Raw genomic sequence first — 24980 nt, forward strand, 5'->3', positions numbered from 1 at the left:
ATCCAGACACTTGGTTTGGAATCCTGGCTCTAACACTTATTGTATGATCGTGGATAAATCATTTTTATCATATTAATATCAATTAATATTAATACAACTTCCTTAAGTGCTGAAACTACTCCAGATAACCTATTTCCTTAAGTAATTATAATAACAGATGTAGCATAGAGTTTTGTGTATGACTCTCGGAGAGGAAAGAATGGACATTTCTAACGTCTCCTTCTCCTGACCTTTCTCCACAGAGAGCTTTTGGTTCCTGCTAAGAGAGGAACCAGAAGGTTGGGGCCAGAGGCTGACCTCCCTTCTCTCCTCAGGGGGAAGGGATACCTGGCTACAATTATATTTACCTGCTCTGTCAAATAGTGTTAGTGTAAGAAAAAGTAACTTTTAGATTCAAGCTAAGCTCCTTATCACTAGTTCTTAACAGGGAAAGGGGGTCCTCAAGGTGTATATCCAAGGCTTGACTCTCTCCCCACCAAATACAGTTCCACACTGAACCAACATAGCAAATAGCAAATAAACCCATTTATCCAAGTCAATCACAAAACAGAAATCGGAGAAAGTATACATGGGAGAATGTATGCCAGATAATGCAGATTAAAGGAGCTCTCCCTTTGGGAGTCGAATAGATCGACTCAACCAAGAAGAGTCCCAGATCTCACCCAAGGGAAAATTCTCCAAAGTCTCTGGGGTAACAAATCCCATGTTACAAATTCTACATGTCAGCTTCTTCTCAGAGTCTTTCTCCCTTCAAGGAAGTGAGGTTGAAAGTCCCCCACATCTTCTCTCTTTACGCTAGAGGCCAAAAGAACCTCTTCAAGAGACTGGAAATCTCTTTATCTCTCCCATTCTCCCCAACTCTGCCTACCGCTCACACAGGCATAGAGAAGTCATCTCCACCAATGAGGAGAGCATCACATGCCAATGGACTTTGGAGGTCAAGTTTGGGGGGGAGATCTATATCTATCATTTCATTGATAGAGAGAGCTTCTTAGGTGGAAATTCTCCCTATGGATGTACCTCCACCTACCCATAATGCCCCTGGTTGTAATGTGAATCAACTCTGGAGCAAAATCAGCAAGATTTCTGTGACTTTGAGTCCTAGGGAGCTGCCCGGGTCACTGAGAAGTTGCGATTTACCTCTGGTTACATGGCTGGCTTCCTTCAGAGGAAGGATTTGAACCTGGTGTGAAGTCTATCATTCTATCCACTATGCGATACTGCTTCTCAATAACAATGATAATGATAATAATTCATATTTCTCTAGCACCATACAATGTATAAGTACTTCAATCATACAGTAGTACAAGGATTATTGTCCCCGCTGCACAGATGAGGAAACTGAAACTCAAAGAAGGAAAGTTGCTTGCACACAGCTAGGAAATGTCAGACCATATAGTTTACGTTCTGGGGGTTCAAGCTCACTATGTGCATAATAAATTTTATTGTGAATAAAATAAATTGATTGCTTCATCTGTAATTGAACTTCAGTGTTCAGAGTATATGAATGATAGTAGAAAAATTATTGAAAATCTATCTTATTAGATTCAAGGCTATTGAGTTCATTTTCTTAAAGTTCAGGACAGATCAGGTTGAGAAAAGGAGAGCCTTGGACTTAAAGCCAGAAGACCCAGGTGGGTGCCCCAGCTTTGCTACTCAGAAGCTATTTAATCTTGGGCAAGTCACTTCAACCCCCTAAGCCTGTTTCCTTGTCTGCAAAATGGGGATAATCATTGTGCTGCCTCTGTCATTAGGCTACTATGAGGATCAGATGAGAAAGTGTAAGTCAATTGCTTTGCAACCAGAAGGAGTCATAGAAATGAGTCTTTGTTGTTACTGAAAATTCTAGTTGCCAGTGATGAAACAGAATTAATCAGGATTGAATTCCTCTGTCCAAGGGTTAAAATGCAGTATTCCCTCAGAGCGTAACTGAACAATCACTTAAACTAAATGCTCTGCATAGGAATCCAAGTTTCAGCCCCCAGACAATATCCAGGAAAGGTCACCAAAGTGCCTTTTCTTCCCTATTTAGAAGCTTGGGGTTTGGGGAAATGGCTGCTTCCACCACCACACTATCTGCCTTCAGCCAAGGAAAAAAAGAGAGAATGAGCGTGACTAATTTTGGAAACTTGGATATGAGCTCCTAGTGAGATGTGGAAGTCTTCATACAGATTTTGGGGGAGGCAAGTGGTGGGTTTTTTTCTTTTTTTAGATTCAATTTTATTCTTATTTTCAGTTCCAAATCCTCTACCTCACTCCACCCCCTCCCTTACCCATTGAGAAGGCAGAAAATGCAATAGCCAGTGGGGTCCATGACACACAAAAAATGTTAAAAAAAAATTCCTGGTCTATATGGAGGTAAAAGTAACTAACTACCTCATTTACAAGGTGATTTCATCACAACTGCCCTGTGAGATAGGTGAGTTGTACAATAATTATTACTTCCATTTTACAGATTGGAAAGTTGAAGCTCAAAGAAGTTAAATGACCCCCTATATAGTCACTTAGCCACTGTAGAAATTGTCAGAGCTATAGCTTATGCTCTGAGGGACTTTTTCTCAGCATATACTTTAAATAAATGTGTGTTATCTAGATCCATAAGCACATTATTATAATAAATGACCAAGTAGGTGATTTATTGGGTTGAGACAAACTGCTGTCTAGTCATCTCCCTAAACTTTTTTGGAAATTTTTTTTATACAAACATTAAGACTTTACATTTATCACTACTAAAATTCACCTTATTAAATTTCCTCTCTCTTCAGAATTCCCATTTAGTTGCCAAGCCTTATCATTTCCACCTCCAAATCCGTCCCCAACTCTCTGCTAATATAGACTCTCCCTTAATTCAATCTATCTTCACCCCTCAGCTGAACTATTACAATAGCTTCCTAATTAGTCTTCATGATTCCAGTCTTTCGCCTCTCTAATACACCTCCTACAAAGTTGCCAAATACCTGATTAATACCACTTCCCTGATTCAAAATCTTCAGTGGCTCTCTATTGCCTACCAGATAATTGAGGTGTTCAGAATGGCATTTAAAGCCCTCCTCAATATGGCTTCCTCATACTTTTCCAATCTCCTTCATAATATTCATCTGGGATGCCTGATCCATAATCATCTTAAACCTCTTTGCTTTCTCCTTTGAGATTCATGGTATTTATCATCCAGAGCCTGGTGGCTATTATCTATTGATACCTGTCCTTTCTGCCACATTATCCTTCCTTCCCCCATGAGTTCAGTCCCTGACTCACAATTATTCCTCCCTCAGTTCCTGCCTTCATGCAAGATGGCTTCAACGTATATAATGCTGCTCCCTTAAATATTCTCACTTCTCAGTTAGTCTGTTCAGGTTCTATGATCTACTTCTCCACTCCAGCCCAACTATACACAGAGATGGTTATATCCTGGCTCTTGCCATCACCCACAATTGTTCTACTTCTGTGTTTATTAACTATGAAATTCCTTTATCGTATCATAATTTTGAATTTTTCCATTTCCCTCCCATTCCTTACAACTCCTAACAGTGTTCTTCATCTTCACCATGACTTCTACTCCCTTCTCCTTCAGTTCTTTCTTAAACCAATACCCCCGCACTACTATATTCTCTTACCTTCCCCATCTCAGTTTTGGTGAGCCAACTTAACTCTACATTATTGGCTACTCTAAAATACCTTTCACTCTTTTCCTTTCCTGCTATACCTCTAACTTGGACTGCTTCCACCATCAGTCTTCACTTCTATTTCTATGCTGCTGAATGGAGCTTGAGGAAATAAAGAAATTGTGCTGACTAAAACCAGAAGAAATTTATTCCATATAATCTCAACTAGACCCTTACTGTAGCAAGGTAATCATTCTACTCAATTTCCTGTCCCACCATCCATAGTGGCTTCACCAAACTTAATCAGCTCTCCTCAGTCTCCCATGGCATCACTTCCCATCCTCTCAGTTGAAGACCTAGCCTCATTTCACTGAAAAGACTGAGTCCCAAGAGCTCTCCCTTCTCCTTGCTTCCTCATTTTATGCCATGCGGATGTCTTTCCCCACCACCTCTTCCCTCAACCCTGTCGCAGATAATCATCTCCAGGAGATTGCCTCCCCTGTCATTCCCCCTCTTTCTTATCCCTATTTTCTGGTTCCTTCCCCACTTCCTACAAAGACATTCGTGTCTTTCCCATCCTTAAAAAACATCCACACTTGATCTAACTATCCCTGCTAACTATCATCCCATATCTCTCTTCCTCTATTAAGCTAAACTTTTTGAGAAAGCTATTTACATTATGTCCCTCTACTTCCTGTCCTTTTAACCTCTTGTAAGCCCTCTGAAATCTAGATCCTCACTATCTTACAACTGGAACTGTTCTCTCCAAAGCTACCAATGAGCTTAACTGCACAATCTAGTAACAATTTCTCAGTACTCATTTTTTTCCACCTTTCAGTATTTCACATTAATGACCACCACTTCCTTCCTCTTAGAAGCTCACTCTTTCTTGGGTTTTATTAAAATTACTCTCTCCTAATTTTTCTCTTATCTCTCTGATCAGTGGTCTTCAACCTCTTTTGATGATTCATAATCCCAGTTAAATTTTATATCTTTGGAGATATCTCAAAAGACTCTGTGTTCTCATTTCCCACTATTATCAGGGTTTTCTAATCTTTTTTGTGTCATGGACCCCTTGGGCAAGCCGATGAAGCCTATGGATCCTTTCTTAGAATAATGATTTTAAATGCATAAAGTAAAATATAAAACATTGCAACAGAGACCAATTATATTGAAATAGTTAATGAAATATTTTTAAAAGTTCACAGACCCCAGGTTAAGAATTCCTGACTATAATCTCTCACTTGATGATCTTACCAGCTCCCGTGGGTTCAATTAGCATTTCTGTGCACAAGATTCTCAGATCTCTGTATCTATTATGAACTGCCTTTTGGGCATCTTGAATTATATATCCCACAAGGATCTCAAAGTCAGCATGCCCAAAACAGAATTCATCATAACTTCCCACCCTCCCCTTTCCTTAACTTCCCTATTACTGTCAAGCACACCATCATCCTCTCACTCACCCAGACTTATAACCAAGGGGGACAAATCCTCATTCTCCCCACATATTCAATCTATTTTCAAATCTTGTCATTTGTAACTTCATAATATTTCTCATATATATTCTCTTCTTTCCACTCACAAATATGCTGCCCTAGTTCTGGTCCTCATCACTTTTTAATCTGGACTATTTCAATGACTTTCTAATTGGTCTCCTTGCCTCATCTCTCCCTATTCCAAGCCATCCTTCACTCAACTGCCAAAATTATTTTTCTAAAGCATATCTGTCCATTTCATCTCCAATACCTTCCTATTATCTCAAGGATCAATTGTAAATTCTTTTGTTTGGCATTTAAAGTTCTTCAAAACTTTGTCTCTCAGGGCAGCTAGGTGGCGCAGTGAGTAGAGCACTGACCCTGAAGTCAGGAGGACCTGAGTTCAAATCCGACCTCAGACACTTGACACTTGTACTAGCTGTGTGACCTTGGGCAAGTCACTTAACCCTAATTGTCCTGCCAAAAAGCAAAAAAAAAAAAAAAAAACTTTGTCTCTCCTATCCTTTGCTATCATTTTACATTTTATTCCCCTCCACTGGCCTATTTTCTGATCCTCAAACACAACCCTCCCATCTTCCAGTTCCCTGTCCTAGAATATGATGTTGAAAGTTATATTCACACACTTACCTATTGTTCCCAGTCTTACTTATCAAACAGTGTTGGGTGAGGCTCTGGTAGGGAAGGAGATATGAAGTCTACAGTTTTTATATCACCTGATCTTTGTCACATACTACTACTAACAAATTGTCTCCTTTTTGCTACCTTGGGGAGGAACTGAGATTCAAGGGCCCGACCCTTTTTGCTAAAATGGACCTATCAGGATTATTTTAAATCACCTATAAAAGCTGTTCCTACCCTGAAGCCATTGTTGATCTTCAGTATTAGCTCACCAGTGTGTCCTTTCACCCGCAATGTCTCCATCAGAGGCAGGATCCTGTCTGGTGTGGTGACCAAGATGAAGATGCAAAGGACCATCGTCATCCCCTGGGACTACCTGCATTATATTCGAATATACAACGGATTTGAGAAATGCCACAAGAACATGTCTGTGCACCTGTCACCCTGCTTCCGAGATGTCCAGATTGGAGACATCATGACCGTGGGTGAGTGCAGGCCCCTCAGCAAGACAGTGAGGTTCAACGTGCTGAAGGTCACCAAGGCAGCCGGCACCAAGGAGCAATTCCAGAAGTTCTGAGCCCCTCCACACCGGTGGTGGGAGGCTGTGGGTGCTGGTGCTGGTGTAAATGCATGTGCTGGAATGTCCGCCCACCATGGCCAAGCCAGCTGCTCTGCTAATAAAGGCATCCTTCCCCATCGCCCCCCCCCCCAAAAAAGAACCAGTATGAACACTCCTGGATCTCTCTTTGATGAGTGTTGGGTGAGAAGAAAGGTCCTAGGAAATCAGGGAACCACAGGGAACCAAGCGGTAGCAATCTGGGGTAGCAGTGCAGCACAAGGTGGGCCAGCAAAGGATGAGAGGCCAAGTAGGATTAATCATTTTCACAAGGGAGAGAAAGCAAACCCACTTGGAGGGAAGGCCACTGACAATCCTACCAATGATTGGTGTAGAGGCTTGAGAGAAAAAAGACTCCATATTAGGAGGTTCTCAGGTTAAGAGGGATCAGTTTTTTAAATGAAATGCAGGAATTAGAACCTAATGTTTATTTTCACAAGTGAGGCACAAATACAATTATGAAAGAACCAGCTTAGAGCAAAGATTTTTGTTTTGTCTAGGAGCTCTGATGTTGTCTGAAGAAGTGATACTACCTTGTATACCAAGATGAACCGGAGATAAATAAACATTTTTGTAGAAGGGTATTTTGGTGAGTATAATGAGGCCTGAACTTTCTTTCCTTTGTATTTTTGTAGGTGGAAGGAGATAAATTACAAACTTCTAGAATATTTATTTATCCTTAGAAGACAGATGGCTGCTTCTGATCATCGATCTAGCTCTCAGAAACTGTGTAGTGGTCTTCAGTTAAGGGTGACATGCATTTTAATTGGGGTAAGGCATTTTGTTACCTCAAGGTCATATATTAGTCAGTCAGTCAACAAGCACTTACTATGTGCTTCATACATACATGAGCGAAACTTCTATCCAACAGCCTATAACTATAAAGCATTACTAACAAAGAACAAAGAAGGTCTTGAGGGAACAGAACATGGAACATATAGGAGGCATTGGGGTCTGTTGCTCGGACTTTGTAGAAGAATTGGCCAAGCCAGTAAATTCTGAAAGCATTTTCTTTGGTATGCTCATGAGGCAGAAAAGTGGCTTAACTAGAGACCATGGGAATTAGTGTTTGAGGCTGAGTCCTTAAATGAGTGATTAGGGACTTTAATAACAACAAGAATAGGTCCATCAAAACAAGTCAAGAAGCAGTTATTAGGTGTATATGCCAGGCATTGTGCTCAGTGCTGGGAATACAAAAACAAGCAGAAGGACAGTGTCTGCCCTCAAGGAGTTATAGTCTGGGGCGGGGTGGGAGAAGAAAACATAAAAGGAAAGGGCAAAGTGGGGGTGGGGAGGTACAGGAGCAGGGGAATTATAAAGAAAATCAAAAGAGTCAAAAGTTGTTGTCATTTGTCCTTCGTTCTGGAAGAGGACCAATGACATCAGGAAGGTGATGTCTTGACTTGCAAGGGAATTGGATTTAATTGAGGCAGGGCTGTGCCAGGTCATCGGCCCCTCTCTCTCCTCCAGAGTCATTCTGAGTTCAGTGGCAAGACATGGATCAGGATGACTGGGGATGGCCCAGGATGTGGTGGGAGACCTTGGCCTTTTTAACCTAAGGTCTTTCCCAGGTCTCAGTTTGTCTGAGACAACACCCATTCAGTATAGGTAAGAATTCAGGTAAGAGATGGCCTACTTTGCCTTCACAAAAGAATCAATCAGACCTGAGTTCAAATCCAGTGACCCTCAGAGTTTCTGGCCAGAACAGAGACAATTTTTATTTGTACTCACTCTGAGCCATAAAAACCCAAACAATGAGGAAGTGAGGCTTGGGCTGGGGCCTATAATTGGCCAATCAGTGAGAGCCACAGTGATTCCAGTTTAAAGGCATAGTCAAGTAGCTCCATTTGAATCCCAATGGGTTTCATCAAAGCCTGGTTTTTCAGAGCTATACTTCAAGAGATCACAAACTAAAAGTACATGAGACAAAAGAACTAATTGTCCCAGGAAGAGTAGGAAGCAGAAGTAGAACTTTCATGGTTGGCCTGGACACTCCCCTTAAAATAGATGTCCTGGGTAGAGCCAGCCAATCAGAGGAAGGGGCCCTAGAGGTTGAGTATACTTCCATTGTGAATAGGCCTGGGGTGGTGTGAACTTCCAGAGCAAAAATGCTGCAGTAGCATGGTGGAGAAAGTCAGGGAGCCAGGAGTGGAGAAGGAATGAAGACAGAGTGGAATGGAGACCTATCTTTAAACGGGGACAGGGCTTATGTAGCTTGACATAAAAGAGAACAATTTTTTAAAGCAGTTTCCATTGTTCCCAGACAAAAAGCAATAGATTTCCATGGTTATGCATTTGGGTCTCACAGCTGTGCTTGGACAGACTACTCCAGTCTTAAGATCCTAAATTTTATTATGGGTAATAGGAAAATCATTGGAGGGTTTAAGCAGAGAAGTGGCATAACCTTAGCTGCCCTTAAGGAAAATTACCTTAGGAGTAGTCTGAAGTATTAGTCTCCAAGGAGAGGGCTGTGTCTTGACCTCAAGGCTGTATATGACTAACCAATACGAAGTAGGAAGTTGGATCATATCCCACTGTACCCCTTAGAGGCAAGCATGGGCTTGTATTCAATATAATTACTCTGTCCCCTTTAAACATTCCCCTACTCTGTCCCCTCCCCACTGTTTCCTCCTACGTGGATGCCCCAATGTACTTCTCAGGGAGGTGTATAACCCAACCGAGGTAACTATAGCAGCTTCCCAGAAAAAATCCCCTGCCTACCACCACATTCCTGTTCAAATGCCACTCTCTGTCCCCCCATGACCACAGTAGCAGGTTCTGTACTCTGAAATAATGACAAGTGAGGAAAAGCTATAAAATCGTTTTTTCTACAAGCTCTTGAGTTTCAAAGGATGACTGCTAATTGGCCAGGCAGTAGTCCAGCCAGTTATTATTTTTTAATGTGATTTGTGTTTCCAAAGAAATTCAGGGTTATTTCCTTTGCTGTCGGGAGAATTTTGCCATTAATAAAACATCATTCTGATCTCCTGCTAATTACTTTAGGTTTATGGCTATAAGATCATTAAATAAATTTGTCATACAGATTTGGAGTGGCATTCTGGATGGATAAAAACAGGTGACTCACTGACAAGCAGAAAATCAGAGGGTATGGTTAGAGGGACAGTTACTGGGTATAGTTAAGTCTCTATTGTACTGACATGGTGTAACAGGGACCAGGCCTGGGAGAGCTGGGCCACAGATGCCTCCAGATATTCAAAATTCTATTCAACATTTATTAAGGAACTGCTCTTTCCCAGGCACTCAGCTAGCAATCAAAGATGCAATGAAATGAAAAAATTCCTTTCCTCAAGGAGCTCACATTCTACTAGAAGATAAACAAACACAGAGATAAGTAATTACAAGATACTTTGACGAGGGAGAAGGCACTAAAAGCTGGGAGAATCCTGAAAGGAGGTGGTACTAGAGCAGGCAGCTGGTGGCTCAGTGGATAGAGCACTGGACTTGGAATCAGGATAGACCTGACTTCAAATCCGGCCTCAGACATTTGCTGTCTGTGAGACCCTGGGCAAGTCGTGTAAATTCTGAGTGACTAACAAAATGGGCCCACTAGAGTAGGAAATGGCAAACCACTCCAGTGTTTTTGTGAAGAACACCCCAAATGGTGTCCCAAAGTGTTGGACATGACTGAAACAACTGAAAAACCACAATCGGAATTCTAAGAGGCAAAGGTAAAGATAGTGTACATTCTTGATTTTCCAGGCCAGTCCTGATTTCTATTATTCTATCTCCTTCAAAAATCAGAATGATTTGGCTGCAGTTAATGACGTCTTAATAATAGTAATAACTGACGTTCAGAATATACTACATTTTTATATACATATAAAGACATTGTCGTTCTATCATGTCCAACTCTTTGTGACCCCATTTGGGGTTTTCTTGGCAAAGATACTTTTGCCATTTCTTTCTCCAGCTCATTTTACAGATGAGGAAACTGAGGCAAACAAGGTGAAGTGAGTTGCCCAGGATCACACAGCTATGAGCATCGGAGGCCAGGTTTGAAATTGGTGAGATGAGTCTTCCTGACTCTTGGCCCAGCCCTTTATCTATGGTGCCACCTAGCTGCCCCATGTAGTAAGATACCATGGCATCATTAATGGATGGAGAGTTCACCTCAAAGTCAGGAAGATGTGAGTTCGAGTCCATCTCTGAAACCTACTGGCACATGGATAAATCAGTCAGCCTCTCCGTGCTCTAGCCAATTGTCTGAAAAATTAATTATAGGGACAGGGTCAATTTGTCATGGTAAAAGGAGTTTACTCACCTAGGGGCTCTCTAAATTAATAAAAATTAATAAAAATCACAGGTCCAGTCCTTGCCCCTTAAAGTTTGCAAAGTACTTTACATAGCACCTCAATTAATCCTCACAACAACTTGGCTGAGTAGGCACTATGAGTATCATTATAATCTCCATTTTCAATGAAATTCAGTCATTTTTCAGTCATGTCCATCTCTTCATGACCCATTTGGAGTTTTCTTGGCAAAGATAGTGGAGCAGTTTGCCACTTCCTTCTCCAGCCCATTTTACATATGAGGAAACTGAAGCAAACAGGGTTAAATAACTTGCCCAGGGTCACATAGCTAGTTAGTGTCTGAGGCCAGATTTGAATTCAGGAAGATGAGTCTTCCTAACTCCAGACCTGGCACTCTATCCACTGCAACACCTAGCTGCCCCAATCTCCATTTTACAGATGCAGAAACTAAGACTCAGAGTTGCTAAGTTGTCCAGGGTTCAGGGGTATTCTGGAACAAGCTTGAACCAGATCAGAGAACCAATTGTAAAGTTTTCAGTGTGAGAATTTATACCTTGGAAATGGTAAATGCTACAAAAAAAAACTTGATTTGTTATTTTTGTTCACGTCTAAACTTAAAAGAGAGATGGAGAAAAATGTTAGTAAATGTAAATTAAACTTAAGAGTGTTTCATGGGTCAATTTTCCCCCAAGAGAATCAGTTGTTAAATGTTTACCAGCTCACCCCTTGCTAAGGCCACACAGCTAGTAAGTATAGGAGAGAAGTGTGAACCAAGATTTACCTGACTCCAGTTCAAGTACTTTGTCTGTTCGACTATATTGTTTTGCTCAGCTACTATAAAACCATTTTGTTCTTTGCAATGTTCTACAGGGTATGCCCACAATAACGAAAAAACAGAAAGGACAACATGCGGTACTTAGGGAGGAGGGGAAACCTGGAGGGAGCATGCATGGGTAATATGTCTTTAAGCCCTTCTGAGAGGATGCCTAGACTAGCTGACATGAGCACCTGGTTGGCTTGGCAGGCTCATCCCACTAATGACTTTCCTTGCTCTGCTTCCATGTGCTCACCAAGCAGCCTTCTATCTAAATTTCATTTCCCAAGTAGGCTTTCCTACTGGGAAGAGAATGTGCTGACTGGCCGACAGGAACTTGGCAGCTCTTCTTCTCACTATCAATTATTTCAGGGCTTTCTGGTATAAAATCAGTCTCCCACAAGTATAGGGAGCATGAGCCAGCTTTTCCAAGGCCTTCCCTCCTCTGGGTAAGCTGCCTATCTAGGCTCCAGAACATGGAGACTAAACTCTTGAGGCCAGAGTTGGAAATTAAAGTTGACATTTTTATAGCACATTTAAGATGTGCAAAGTGCCTTATAGGCATTATCTCATTTAAAGCAAACTAGAGGCCTGCCTTGATTATCAACCTGCTATACTATATGGCACAGTGGAAATAACATTGGATTCAGGGGGTTAGAAGAAGTGCGTTGGATCTGAGACCTCTTCTTGCCCTGCTGCACAGCTGTAGTCAGGCCCCTGTTTGGCCTGAGTATTGGAATGCTATATTCCATGTGCTTCTAATTAAATAAACTCCGTCCCTAATGACCACAGTCCTCTTTGTCTTTCAAGGATGACCTGGGCTGGAAAAATGATTTACTGTGATTATTCATTGGGTTTCCTGTTAAAGCCTCACTCTGGTGCATTTTCTAGAGCTTTGTGGAGTCATTCTGGGGGAATGCTAACCTGTACTACATCATTCTGTCCTGCCATCTTTCTGGTCTCCTCTATTTAGACCCCTGATGGGGTTTTGAGTCCAATTAGCTGGTTTTGGACACTTACTTTATGAAACCACTATGAACACATATTTATTTATTGGAGGCAAGTTCACGTCTATAGACACTATGAGCTAGGAAGGTAGGGGACTTTCATGTGGAGAAAACTGGTTCTCACACTGAGAAAACATAGCATTAAAGGCAGAGTTTCTCAAAGTAGTCACTAAAACCCCTAAGCTGGACTTAGGGGAAATTAGGAGAGCTTTGAAAACTAGAACTGTGAAGGTTCAGATAAACAGTAAGCCATCAAACTGGGTGAATTGCCTTCCTTCACTTCCTGGTCCTTCTCTCTTCATCCTCTGCCTCCCAGGCTTGAGTAGCTGCTGTGAGATTTAACTCCACATTTGAGAAGCACTAACGTAAGAGAATGTAGACACTGGGGATGTGGAATGTCAAAACCAAACATACATACACATATTTTATACGATACTGGGCTTGGGGTTGTTTTGTCACCAGGAAAACTACTTCCTAGGAGAAAAATAACAGCACATGTTGTCTTGGAAGTTATAGATCGAGATTTTATTCATCACCTCATCCCAGGAGCTGAATAACAGAAAAATATCCTGTTAGAGCTGGAACACGAGCGGTAGGGGACCTTTGGGGTCAGCTAGACCAAATGCCTTGCTTTATGGGTTTTAAAGCTGAAGTCCACACAAGTGACTTGCCCACAAGTGCCTTGGTTCACTGCAGCTGCTTTTTAGGGACTTAGAGGTTTTTGAAGAAGAGACAGACCAACAAGTAATGCTAAAGCAACAGGGACATTTTAAGTCACATAAAGGAAGAAGAAAAAATGTTTCTTGGGACATTGAGGGCCACAGGGAAGGTGAGGAATAAGAGGAGGAGAAAAACAGGAATGAAGACAAAAAGAAGAAAAAGGAGGAGGAGAAAGAGGAGAAGAGGAAGAGGAGGAGGAAGACAAGAGGAGGAGGGGGAGGAAGAAGAGAAGGGAGAGGAAGAGAAGGAAAAGGAGGAGGAGGAAGAGAAAAAGAGAAGGAGGAGGAGGAGGAGAAGGAGAAGAAGAAGAACAAGAACAAGAAGAACAAGAAGAAGAAGAAGAAGAAGAAGAGAAAAAACAATACATTCATGTCACAGTCACTGCAGAGATACACCTGGGTCACAGTAACCAGACAATGTATAATAACTCTTCAGCTCAGCAGTGGGGAGTATGTTAGGCTTAAAGTGAAATAATCTTTGGTCTTTAGGAGCAGGAAGTGAATTCATTATCTTTTGAGAAAATTCCTCTGAACTTGGCATCTAGAACAGGCTCTTATCATCCTTCCTAGTCAGGGACCGTAATCTCTGGGTCTGATTCCATACCCAAGGAACCTCAGTGATGCCAACCAGGATCAAGGATTTTATAGAGAGAGATGAGGTTCCTCAGGCATGTTGAATTGGTGTTCCTTCTGTGATGTCACAAGCAGAAAGTAATCACTTGCTTTACTGTGCATGGGTAAAGTTTCTGGACAATGAAGGGGTAGAGTTTTCTAGATTGCCACACAAGGCAACACAACTAATTGGTAGAGGAGATTGGAACTAGAATCTAGATCTTAGGAATAAAATAGATACAAGACTATTCTACCAAACTGTGCTAATAGTTGAGAGTCCCGAAAGTGTGTGTGCTTCTCATACGGGTGACAATTTTACTCCCAGATTAATTATATGTGATAATTATGTATCACATGAGCTTCTATTTTTACTTGCATTTATAATAATTATGTAAGGGGGAATTCCAAGCCAGATATCAAGTAATGTAATCATAATGTAATCATTAAATTTAAAGGATAGTAACATAAGATGAGGTTTTAATGTGTAAACAAGATGCCCCTATGCCCTATGGTCCTTTTGTGAGGCATGAACTTCTTTGATTGGGTCAAGAAGGGAGTAGAAAAACTGGCTAACCAAAAAAAGCTAACCATGCCTCTCGGAATTTTAAATAGTTGGAGTAATGTCAGCAAAATACATTTGTACTTAAGAGTTAAGGATTCCAGTTCTAGAGTTGGAGCCAGGCCCCTGGGAGTGAATGAGATTTAGTGGAGGGGGTGAGGTAAGGAGAAAATTTCTCTGCCTCTATATATGTCTCTCCCTCCCTCTCTCTCTCTCTCTCTCTCTCTCTCTCTCTCTTCCTCCCTCCCTCTCTCTCTCTCTCTCTCTCTCTCTCTCTCTCTCTCTCTCTCTCTCTCTCTCTCTCTTTCTCTCTCTCTCTCTCTCTCTCTCTCCATCTCCCACCCCTTCCTATCGCCAATGAGCCAGGACTAGTAGACAAGGCATACAACTGGAATTCCCCCTTACATAACAGCCTTGTATCGCTTTCATTCATATGATCTAGATTCTAGTCCCAATCTCCTCTACCAATTAATTGTGTTGCCTTGTGTGGTAGCTAAAAGTTGAATACCAAAGAGCTATTGGTATCTCTGTCTCTCTGTATCAATACCAATCCCCCCTATTGGGGAATGGCTGAACAAACTTGGGCATATTGATGTCATGAAATATTACTGTGTCATAAGAAAAGATGAATGGACAATTTTAAAGGAAACTGGGAAGACCTTTAGGAACTAATATAGCGCTAAGGGAGGAGAAATGGGAGAACAATTTTTGTAATGATAACAGCATGAGAGAGAAAAACAACTTTGAAAGATTATAGAACTCTGAACAATGCAGTGACAAATTTAAAAGAATGAAGATGAAACACACCATTCGCCTCCTGACAGAGAGGTGATGAACTTAAAATGCAGAAAGAGACATATACTTTGAGTCATGACTAATGTGGGAATTTATTTTGTTGGATTATGCAGCTAGGGAGGATTTGTTTTCCTGCTTTCCTTGCTGTTGGTTTTGAAAATTTGCTCATGTGTATGTGTGAAGTGGGAGGGAGAAAAAGGAGAACAGCAGGAGGGACAAATTAATAAAATAAATAGTTGTTACTTGAAAAATATTTTTGTACCAATTGTTCTTACTATGTCATCTCAAGTGAATACCTTTGCTAACAGGTAATTAAGAAGGCAGGTATGTGGTGCATTGAATAGAAAGACTCCTCTTCCTCAGTTCAAATCTGGCTTCAGACTATCTGTGTGACCCTGGGCAAATCACTTAACCTTCTTTCCCTCAGTTTCTTCATCTGTAGAGTGAGCTGAAGAAGAAAATGGCAAATTAAGCCATATCTTTGCCAAGAAAACCCCAAATGGGTTCATAACGAGTTGGACATGACTGAAGCAACTTGACAACAACAGGTAATTAAATTTATTTGTTGATTGTTGATGGTACATCGTCAGGGGCTTGTGAGAAACAATATTATAGCATATCCTCTCAGGGTTGTCCCTAAAACCCAGAGAATAAGTAGATCTTCTGAAGAATCCAGCCTGAGAGTGAAGATTGGGGGAATAGAAAACATTCCCCCAAAAGTCTAGGCTGTGCTTTCCCAACATTATATAGAGTGCGTCCATGAAAAAGTAGGCTTAAAGCTAGACTACAATGGAAGTGAGTCATATAAGTAACAACTTCTGATACTGAAGTTCAACTCCAGCCTCAAACACTTCCTAGCTGCATGACCCTGCGCAAGTCACTTAACGTTTATCTATAAAATGATAGCACCTACCTCCCAGGCTTGTTGTGAGGATAAAATGACATAAAATTTGTCAAGTGCTTCACAACTCTTAAAACGCTGGAATTTCTTTCTCCACACATCTTTAAATTCCCTGAAATAATTCCCCATTCTTGAAGTCCCTTCCCCTTTTGTAGAATCCCAACTCAGCTTCCCTTGAGTAACTCTGCATCTATTTCTCCTTGGTGTGTCTCTACACTCCAAAATGGAGGTGCTGTCTCCTACTGGTCCAATCTCTCTAATCCCAGCTGGATGAACCATCTGCTACTAGTCCAGTCACTGCTACATGGTCAGTGAGGAAGGATGGGGGTGGGGTGGGAAGGGAGAGAGAGACAGACAGACAGACAGACAAGAGGCAGAGACAGAGAGACAGAGAGAGATATAGAAAGACAGAGAGAGGGAGACAGAGAGACAGAGACAGAGAGGCAGAAAAAGACAGAGACAGAGAGACAGAGGAGGGAAGGGGAGGAGAGGGGAGGGGAGGGGAGGAAAGGAAAGGGGAAGCGAAGGGAGGAGAGAGAAACTACCCCAAGAGAAATTCCCTCTCAGGCTCTAGATTTGGAATCCTAAAGCCTAAACTAAAATACTCAACTTGTGGGATCATGAAGTGCTAAAATTTCTTCTTCTATTTAGAGTTCCCAGAGGCACAATTGGCTCGTGTTTTTAGCCCATCATACTGTTCTCACCTTGACACAGTCACAGAAGTTCATCCCTCATAAAAAGATCACAGGGCTTAGAGGCATCTTGTTTACACACCAAAACCTCTGCCTTAGGCTTAACACCCTGTCATTACTGATTGGGGGGGGGGGATAAAATAATACCTCTTACTTTTTAAATAAAATTACAATTATTAGCAATCATATTTTATCTTAAAGTTTATCATTTCCAATACCAATCTTACTTTTTTGGAGTTGTGGGGTAGGAGATTTAAGACACAGGGAGATTAAAGTGTTACCCAGGGTTACTCAGTAAGTGAGAAAGTCAAAGAAGTAGTATTCTGGCTTGGCTGCAATGTCCTTTGTCAGTGCAGCTGATCATGTTGCTTCACAATATAGTTCATTTGTAACATTTCTCATTCAATGCAGGGTGGCCCATGTAAAATATAATTTGCCTTTAAATATCCCCTCCTATAGGCACTGGTCTATATAAAAACCAATTGCAATAGTCTTTGATTAGCATTTATTTTATGTAGATATAGACATATCTCATTGAGATAATTTTTTTGAATTCCATATTTTATTATTTAATATTTTTTAGTTTTCAGCATTGATTTCCACAAGATTTTGATTTAGAAATTTTCTCCCCATTTCTACCCTCTCCCCCATTCCAAGATGGCATATATTCTGATTGCTCCATTCCCCAGTCAGCCCTCCCTTCTGTCACCCCACTCCCTGCCCCATCCCCTTTCTCCTTACTTTCTTGTAGGGCAAGATAGATTTCTATGCCCCCTTGCCTGTATATCTTATTTTCCAGTTGCATGCAAAAACAACTTTTTTTGAGCATCTGCTTTTAAAACTTTGAGTTCCAAATTCTCTCCTCTCTTCCCTCCTCACCCACTCTCCCTAAGAAGGCAAGCAATTCAACATAGGCCACATATGTATCATTATGTAAAACACTTCTACAATACTCATGTTGTGAAAGACTAACTATATTTACCTCCATCCTGTCCTGTCCCCCTTTATTAAATTTTCTCCCTTGACCCTGAACCATTTCAAAAGTGTTTGCTTTTGATTACCTCCTCCCCCTATCTGCCCTCCCTTCTATTGTCGCCCCCCCTTTCTTATCCACTTCCCCCTACTTTCATGTGGGGTAAGATACCCAATTGAGTGTGTAGAATATTCGCTCCTCAAGTCAAATACGATGAGAGGAAGATTCACTCATTCCCCCTCACCTGCCCTCTCTTCCCTTCCAACAGAACTGCTTTTTCTTGCCACTTTTATGTGAGATAATTTACCCCATTCTATCTCTCCCTTTCTACCTCTCTCAAAATGTTCCTCTCTCATCACTTAATTTGATTTTATTTTTTTATATATCATCTCTTCATATTCAACTCACCCTATGCCCTCTGTCTATATGTGTGTATATACATATGTATATATGTATATTCCCTTCAACTACCCTAATACTGTAAAAAGTCTCTTGAATTACACACATCATCTTCCCATGTAGGAATGTAAACAAAACAGTTCCACTTTAGTAAGTCCCTTATGATTTCTCTTTCTTGTTTACCTTTTCATGCTTCTCTTGATTCTTGTGTTTGAAAGTCAAATTTTCTATTCAGCTCTGGTCTTTTCACTGAGAAATCTTGAAAGTCCTCTATTTGATTGAAAATCCGTATTTTGCCTTGGAGTGTTATGCTCAGTTTTGCTGGGTAGGTGATTCTTGATTTTAATCCTAACTCCTTTGACCTCCGAAATATCATATTCCAAGCCCTTTGATCCCTTAATGTAGAAGCTGCTAAGGTCTTGTGTTATCCTGATTGTGTTTCCACAGTACTCAAATTGTTTTTTTCTGGCTGCTTGCAGTATTTTGTCCTTGACCTGGGAACTCTGGAATTTGGCAACAATATTCCTAGGAGTTTTCTTTTTGGGATCTTTTTGAAGAAGCAGCAGTGGATTCTTTCAATTTCTATTTTACCCTCCGGCTCTAGAATATCAGGGCAGTTTTCCTTGATAATTTCTTGAAAAATGATGTCTAGGCTCTTTTTTTAATTATGGATTTCAGGTAGTCCAAAAATTTTTAAATTATTTCTCCTGGATCTATTTTCCAGGTCAGTGGTTTTTCCAATGAGATATTTCACATTGTCTTCCATTTTTTCATTCCTTTGGTTCTGTTTTATAATATCTTGGTTTCTTATAAGGTCACTAGCTTCCACTTGCTTCAATCTAAATTGTAAGGCAGTATTTTCTTCAGTGGTCTTTTGGACCTCCTTTTCCATTTGGCTAATTATGCATTCTTCTCCTCATTGGCTTTTTGGAGCTCTTTTGCCATTTGAGTTAGTCTATTTTTTAAGGTGTTATTTTCTTCAGTATTTTTTAGGTCTCCTTTAGCAAGTCATTGACTCGTTTTTCATGATTTTCTTGCATCACTCTCATTTCTCTTCCCAATTTTTCCTCTACTTCTCTTACTTGCTTTTCCAAATCCTTTTTGAGCTCTTCCATGGCCTGAGACCAATTCATATTTTTCTTGGAGGCTTTTGATGTAGGCTCTTTGACTTTGGTGACTTCTTCTGGCTGTATGTTTTGATCTTCTTTGTCACCAAAAACAATATTCTAAAGTCATAGTCTGAATCTGCGTCCTTTTTTGCTGCCTGCTTATGTTCCCAGCCAACTACTTGGCCCTTGAGCTTTTTGTCAGGGTATGACTGCTTATAGAGTAGAGAGTGCTTTGTCCCAAGCTTTAGGGGCTGCGCTGAAGTTTTCAGAGCTAGTTCTACACAGAAGCTCTGCCACACCAGTGCTTCTCCTCCCCCAATTACCACCAATCAGGATGCAACCGAGATCCAAGCAGGTTCTGCACTCCCGCTCTGATCTGCCGCTTAATTCCCCCTACCAGGTGGGCCTGCAGCCAGAAGCAACTGCAGCTGGAGCTCTGGAAGTAGCCCCAGAGGTGCACCACCTCTGCTGCCCTGGTGCTGGGGCTGACTGCGCACTCCTTTCACTCTGATCCAGCAGTTTTTCTGCTAACCTGCTCTGTTGTCTTTGGCATTTGTGGGTTGAGAAGTCTGGTAACTGCCAAGGCTCAATGTTTCAGGGCCTTACGGCTCATATTTTCAAGATGCATTACAGTGAGGATGCTAATCAAATTTCTTTGGTTCTCTATAATATTGTATTACCTTTTTCTTTTATTTCTTGTGACAATGGAATAATCCTAGGCTATTCTGTTCATTTCTCCTAGGAATTTGAAGGATATTGTCTTTGATATAGATATATATGTGCAAAATTGTTCTTTCATATTTTAGCTATGAAATTTGCTTACTTCCCTGTGAGCTAAACTTAGGGTTTCTTTCTCTTGGTATTCTCTGGTTTTGCTTAATCTGCAAGTTATATTCTGTTTCCAGTATTTTGAGTCAGTTTTTCTATATGATTTTTTGAAGTACACTAGTGGCATTTTCTTTTTCATTATATTTTCAGGAAGACCTCTAATTATTATATTACCTCTTCTTATACTGTCTATAAATTTAATATTTTTGCTTTGTAGAGCTCTCATGTTTTCTTTTGATTTTGCCTTACACTATTATCAGATAAAGACCACAAATGCAATTTCTTGAAATTATCTTTCTCAGGAGGAAGAAAAATATGAAACTGCATATCATTAAATTATGATAACCAACTTTATTTCCAGGTAAAGTGTTGAGAAAACGCGCCTCATTTAAGAAACCAAGGTTATGTATAGACATATAGAAAGAAATGCTGCAAATCAATAATAATTGGAGAAATGCTAATTAAAGCAAGTTTGAGGTTCCATTTAATAGCCTGATTCTGTGCTTGGCAAAGCTGGGGGGAAAAAAGAAAATGACAAATGTTGAAAGGACTGCGGGAAAATAGGCATATTGATGAACAAATGTTGGAGGAGTTGTGAATTGGTCCAGTCATACTTCACCTGCATCTCAAATTTTATGACTAGGCAGCTAATAGAAAGCATTGTAGAGAGAGTATGAGGCCTGAAGTGAGAAAGATTAGAGTTCAAATCCAGCCTCAGACACTTGCTAGCTGTGTGACCCTAGGCAAGTCACTTAATTCATAATTGCCTCATTTTCTTCATCTGTAGAGTGAGAATGGGCAACTAGGTGGTATAGTACATAGAGTGCTGGCCCTGGAATCAGAAGACTCCTTTTCCTGAGTTCAAATATGGCCTCAGAAACTTACTGATTGTGTGACCATGGGCAAGTCACTTAACCCTGTTTGCCTCACTTACTCATCCATAAAATGAGTTGAAGAAGGAAATGGTAAACAATTCTAGTAACTTTGCCAAGAAAACCGCAAATGGAGTTATAAAGAGTCAGACAGGACAGAAACAATGGAAGAATAATGAAATGGTGATGATTACAACACTTACCTCTCAAGGTTGTTGTGAGGACCGAATGAGATAATAATTATAAAGTGCTTAGTACAGTGCCTAGAACATAATAAGTGCTATATAAATTTTAGCTATTATTGTTAGGTATTATTAAATATGACACAGCCATACAAGAAAGCAATTTGGGATTGTGTATAAAAAGTTGCTCAAGGGTGCATATCTTTTAACCTAGCTATACTGTTAATAGGCCTATACCCCAAAGACATCAAAGAAAGAGTAAAAGGTCAATTGTGTACCAAAAAATATTTATGGCAATTCTTTTTGTGGTGGCAAAAACTGGAAACTAAGAGGCACTCATCATTTGGGGAAGGTTGAACGGATTGTATCATATGAATGTGATGTATACTATCGTGCAATAAGAAATAAGGATAAAGATAGTATCAAAGTGATACTTGGGACTGCCCCCCCCCCAGAATTGAGCCAATAACAATATGTCCACTATCTATTTCACAGTGTTGTTGTGAGAAGAGTACTTTATAACCCTCAAAACATGACATAAATGTTAGCAATGATTTTTAAACATTAGGGTTCAATAAATGCTGAGCGCTAGGTTGCCATAGCAGCTGTTGTTGTTGTGGTTGATGTTGTGTTTGTCTTTCATTATCGAAGAGGACCATGACATCAGGGAGATGATAATATGACTTGCACTTGACTTTGTTTTGAGTGAGGGAGGGCTGTGCACTTTCTCCTCCAGTGCCATCTGGGTCCAGTGACCTGATGTTCACCAGGATGACTGGAGATGGCCCAGGATGCAGTGGGGGACCATGGCCCTTTTAAGCTTAGGTCTTTTCAGGTTCTCACTTAGAGTGAGGTAACACCCATTCAGTGAATAGGCCTCTTTAAGAAGTGAATCAAGGGATGTCCCCTTTAATCAAAACTCCAAAAAAAATCAAACTGGGAGGGGAAGACCCTCAGGGTTCCTGGCCAAAAGAGAAACAGTTACTATTTGGTATTTACATTCACTCTGTGCTAGGAGGACAGGGACCTATTTTATTATCCAATCTATGAGCTCCAGAGTGAATTGGCTTGGTTTTTGAGAAAGAAATCTAGCCAGTAAATGCAAAGTTAAGAAGGCAGCTTTTAGCCATCAAGATGTACCTTCCTTTGGGCAGAGCACCCTTAGGTGAGGTGAGGTGAAGGGAGGGGAAGGGAAGGGAGGGGAGGGGAAGAGAGGAGAGGCTACTCTGAAGGAGAAAGTGAGGCTGATGACCTTGCATGGCCCTCCCTCACTCCAATCAAAGTCAATTGCAGGTCATGTCATCATTCCCTTGATGTCATAGTCCTTTGAGAAAGAAGGCCATAGCACTTAAAAATGTCATTAAGACACCTGGCATTTTTGATGCACTTTTTCTCAAAACCATGGACATGTACTTTTTTCCTTCCCATTTCATTATTGCAATAACTTGAAAAGAAAAACATCCGAAACACTGGATAGTGCTATTCAGTGTCAACAATAATGGAGACCTGCCTAGAAAGTATTCAGGCTTATTTTACCAGTCAGATATATGGAGAAGGGGAGAATGTGTGACCAAACAAGAGATAGAGAACATTATGAAATACAAAATGGATAATTTTGATTACATTAAATTAAAAAGGGTTTGCATAAACAAAGGCAATGCAACCAAGATTCAGTGTATTGTTATTGTATTTTTAATGCAGTGGGAATATCTTTCCCATCCATTAATAGTCTCATGTGACCTGCCTGAGTCACATTAGTCTGAGTCACATGGAAGCCTGAGTCACATGACCCTGTGGTAGGAGAAACTTGCCTAACAAGTGGAGCAGGAAGGGGTGGAGCAGGAAGTGAAAGAAAGAGAGCAGTCAGAGCTGGGAGAGAGATGGTGGAAATTTCAGCTTGAAGAAAGAGAGAGGCAGTCATACGCAGAGCAGCTAGGGTCAGTGAGAGAGGGAGTGATTTTGCCCTGTTTTGTGGGGAGGCCCTAACAGAGGGAAGGCTTGGGGATATCAGTGCCCCCTGAATTGATAATGTGTATAGATTTCTTTGTTGCTATGACAGATTTGGTTTTCTGGTGTTGGAATAAATGTTTTGGTTCTGTCTTCCATGAAGAGAGTCTGTTATATTTTGCAATTCATAACTATGCTGGCATATTCATAGCAGCTGTAGCTGCTGTGGGTATCACATTGGTGCTACAGAAGGGAAACAGAAAGACAGGAAAATCTTTACAGCAAGTGTCTCTGATAAAGGCCTCATTTCTAAGATATATAGAAAACTGAGTCAAATTTATAAGAATATAAATCATTCTCCAATTGATAAATAGTCAAAGGATATGAACAGGAAGTTTTCAGATGAAAAAATTAAAGCCATCTATAGCCACATGAAAAAACACTCTAAATCACTATTGATTAGAGAAATGCAAACTAAAACAACTCTGAGGTACCGTATCACATCTATTAGATTGCCTAATATGACAAAAAAGGAAAATTATAAATGTTGGAGAAGATGTGGGAAAATTAGAACACTAATGCATTGTTGGTGGAGTTGTTAACCATTCTAGAGAGCAATTTGAAACTATATCCAAAGGGTTATAAAACTGTGCTTACCCCTTGATCCAGTAATAGCACTACTAAATCTATATCCCAAAGAGATCATAAATATGTACAGCTTATTCTTTTTTGGGGGAGTCAGCATGTACAATTTTGGGTCAACAATCCTTTTCTTGAACTTTGACATCTGTTCTCCCCCAAATCTCTATTATCTGTCTGACCACGCCTAGCTTTCACATCATTAAATACCATTCCTCCTCTGTTAAGCAATTCCTCCTTATTGTTCAGAAATCTGGGGCTTTAAAAATATTCTTTTGATGTGTACGAAATATTTATAGCAGCTCTTTTTGTGGTGGCAAAGTATTGGAAATTGAGGGGATGCCCATCAACTGGGGAATGGCTGAACGATTTGTGGTATATGGATGCAATGGAATATTACTGTTCTATAAAAAATGATGAGCAGGCAGATTTCAGAAAATCCTGGAAAGACTTACATGAACTGATGCTGAGTGAAGTGAACAGAACCAAGAGAGTATTGTACACAGTAACAGCAACATTGTCAGATGACCAACTAGATAGATAGACAGACTTAGCTCTTCTCAGCAATACAATGATCTAAGACAATTCCAAACGACTCACAATGGAAAATGCTATTCACATTCAGAGGAAGAACTATGGAGTCTGAACGCAAATCGAAACATACTATTTTCTCTTTTTTTTTTCTTTCCCATGGTTTTTCCCTTTTGTTCTGAATCTTCTTTCACAACATGACTAATGTGGAAATATGTTTAATATGATTGTACATGTATAGCCTATATCATATTATATGCCATCTTGAGGAGGAAAAAAAGTGGAACTCAAAATCTTATAAAAGTGAATGTTGAAAACTAAAAATACATGAATAGATAGACAATAGATAGATAGATAGATTGATAAAAAGAAACTATTCAGGCTTCTCAGACCTCCTCCCCACTCATGTTTTACCTCAAAGCTGGACCATATCCTGTAAATGCACATAAGGGAAGAGAACAAGAACACAGACACTTGTGCCCACTGTTCCTAAAACATATGACAAAAAGTGCTTTAATCAAATATGTTCAACTCATTCTTTGAACCTTTCAATGGCATTTTATCAGATTTTTTTGGTAGACTCACAGTAATTTGGATTATGTGAGGCTGGGAACCAATAACCTGTGGTAATATACAGCCCTCCCCTTTCCTCTGACTCTCTCACAATTTTTTTGGTTTCTTTTCTTTGAAATTTGAAAAAAAAATGCTCTGGCTCTGAAGGGTCTGTGCTGGATCTCACATCAAAAGAATATTTTTAAAGTCCCAGATTTCTAATCAATGAGGAAGAATTGCTTT

The 24980-nt window shown here is 40.3% G+C and overlaps 1 protein-coding gene across 1 annotated transcript; it reads left to right on the top strand.

Moving 5' to 3' along the window:
• The first annotated feature begins 6002 nt into the window (after positions 1-6002).
• On the top strand, positions 6003-6296 carry LOC118839301 (40S ribosomal protein S11-like). The gene has a single exon (XM_036746762.1). The coding sequence runs from the start codon at positions 6057-6059 to the stop codon at positions 6294-6296; it is 240 nt and encodes a 79-aa protein (XP_036602657.1). The 5' UTR covers positions 6003-6056.
• The last annotated feature ends 18684 nt before the right edge of the window (positions 6297-24980 follow it).

This window comes from Trichosurus vulpecula, chromosome 2 (assembly GCF_011100635.1).
Source record: "Trichosurus vulpecula isolate mTriVul1 chromosome 2, mTriVul1.pri, whole genome shotgun sequence".
In the NCBI taxonomy this organism is placed as follows: Eukaryota; Metazoa; Chordata; class Mammalia; order Diprotodontia; family Phalangeridae; genus Trichosurus; species Trichosurus vulpecula.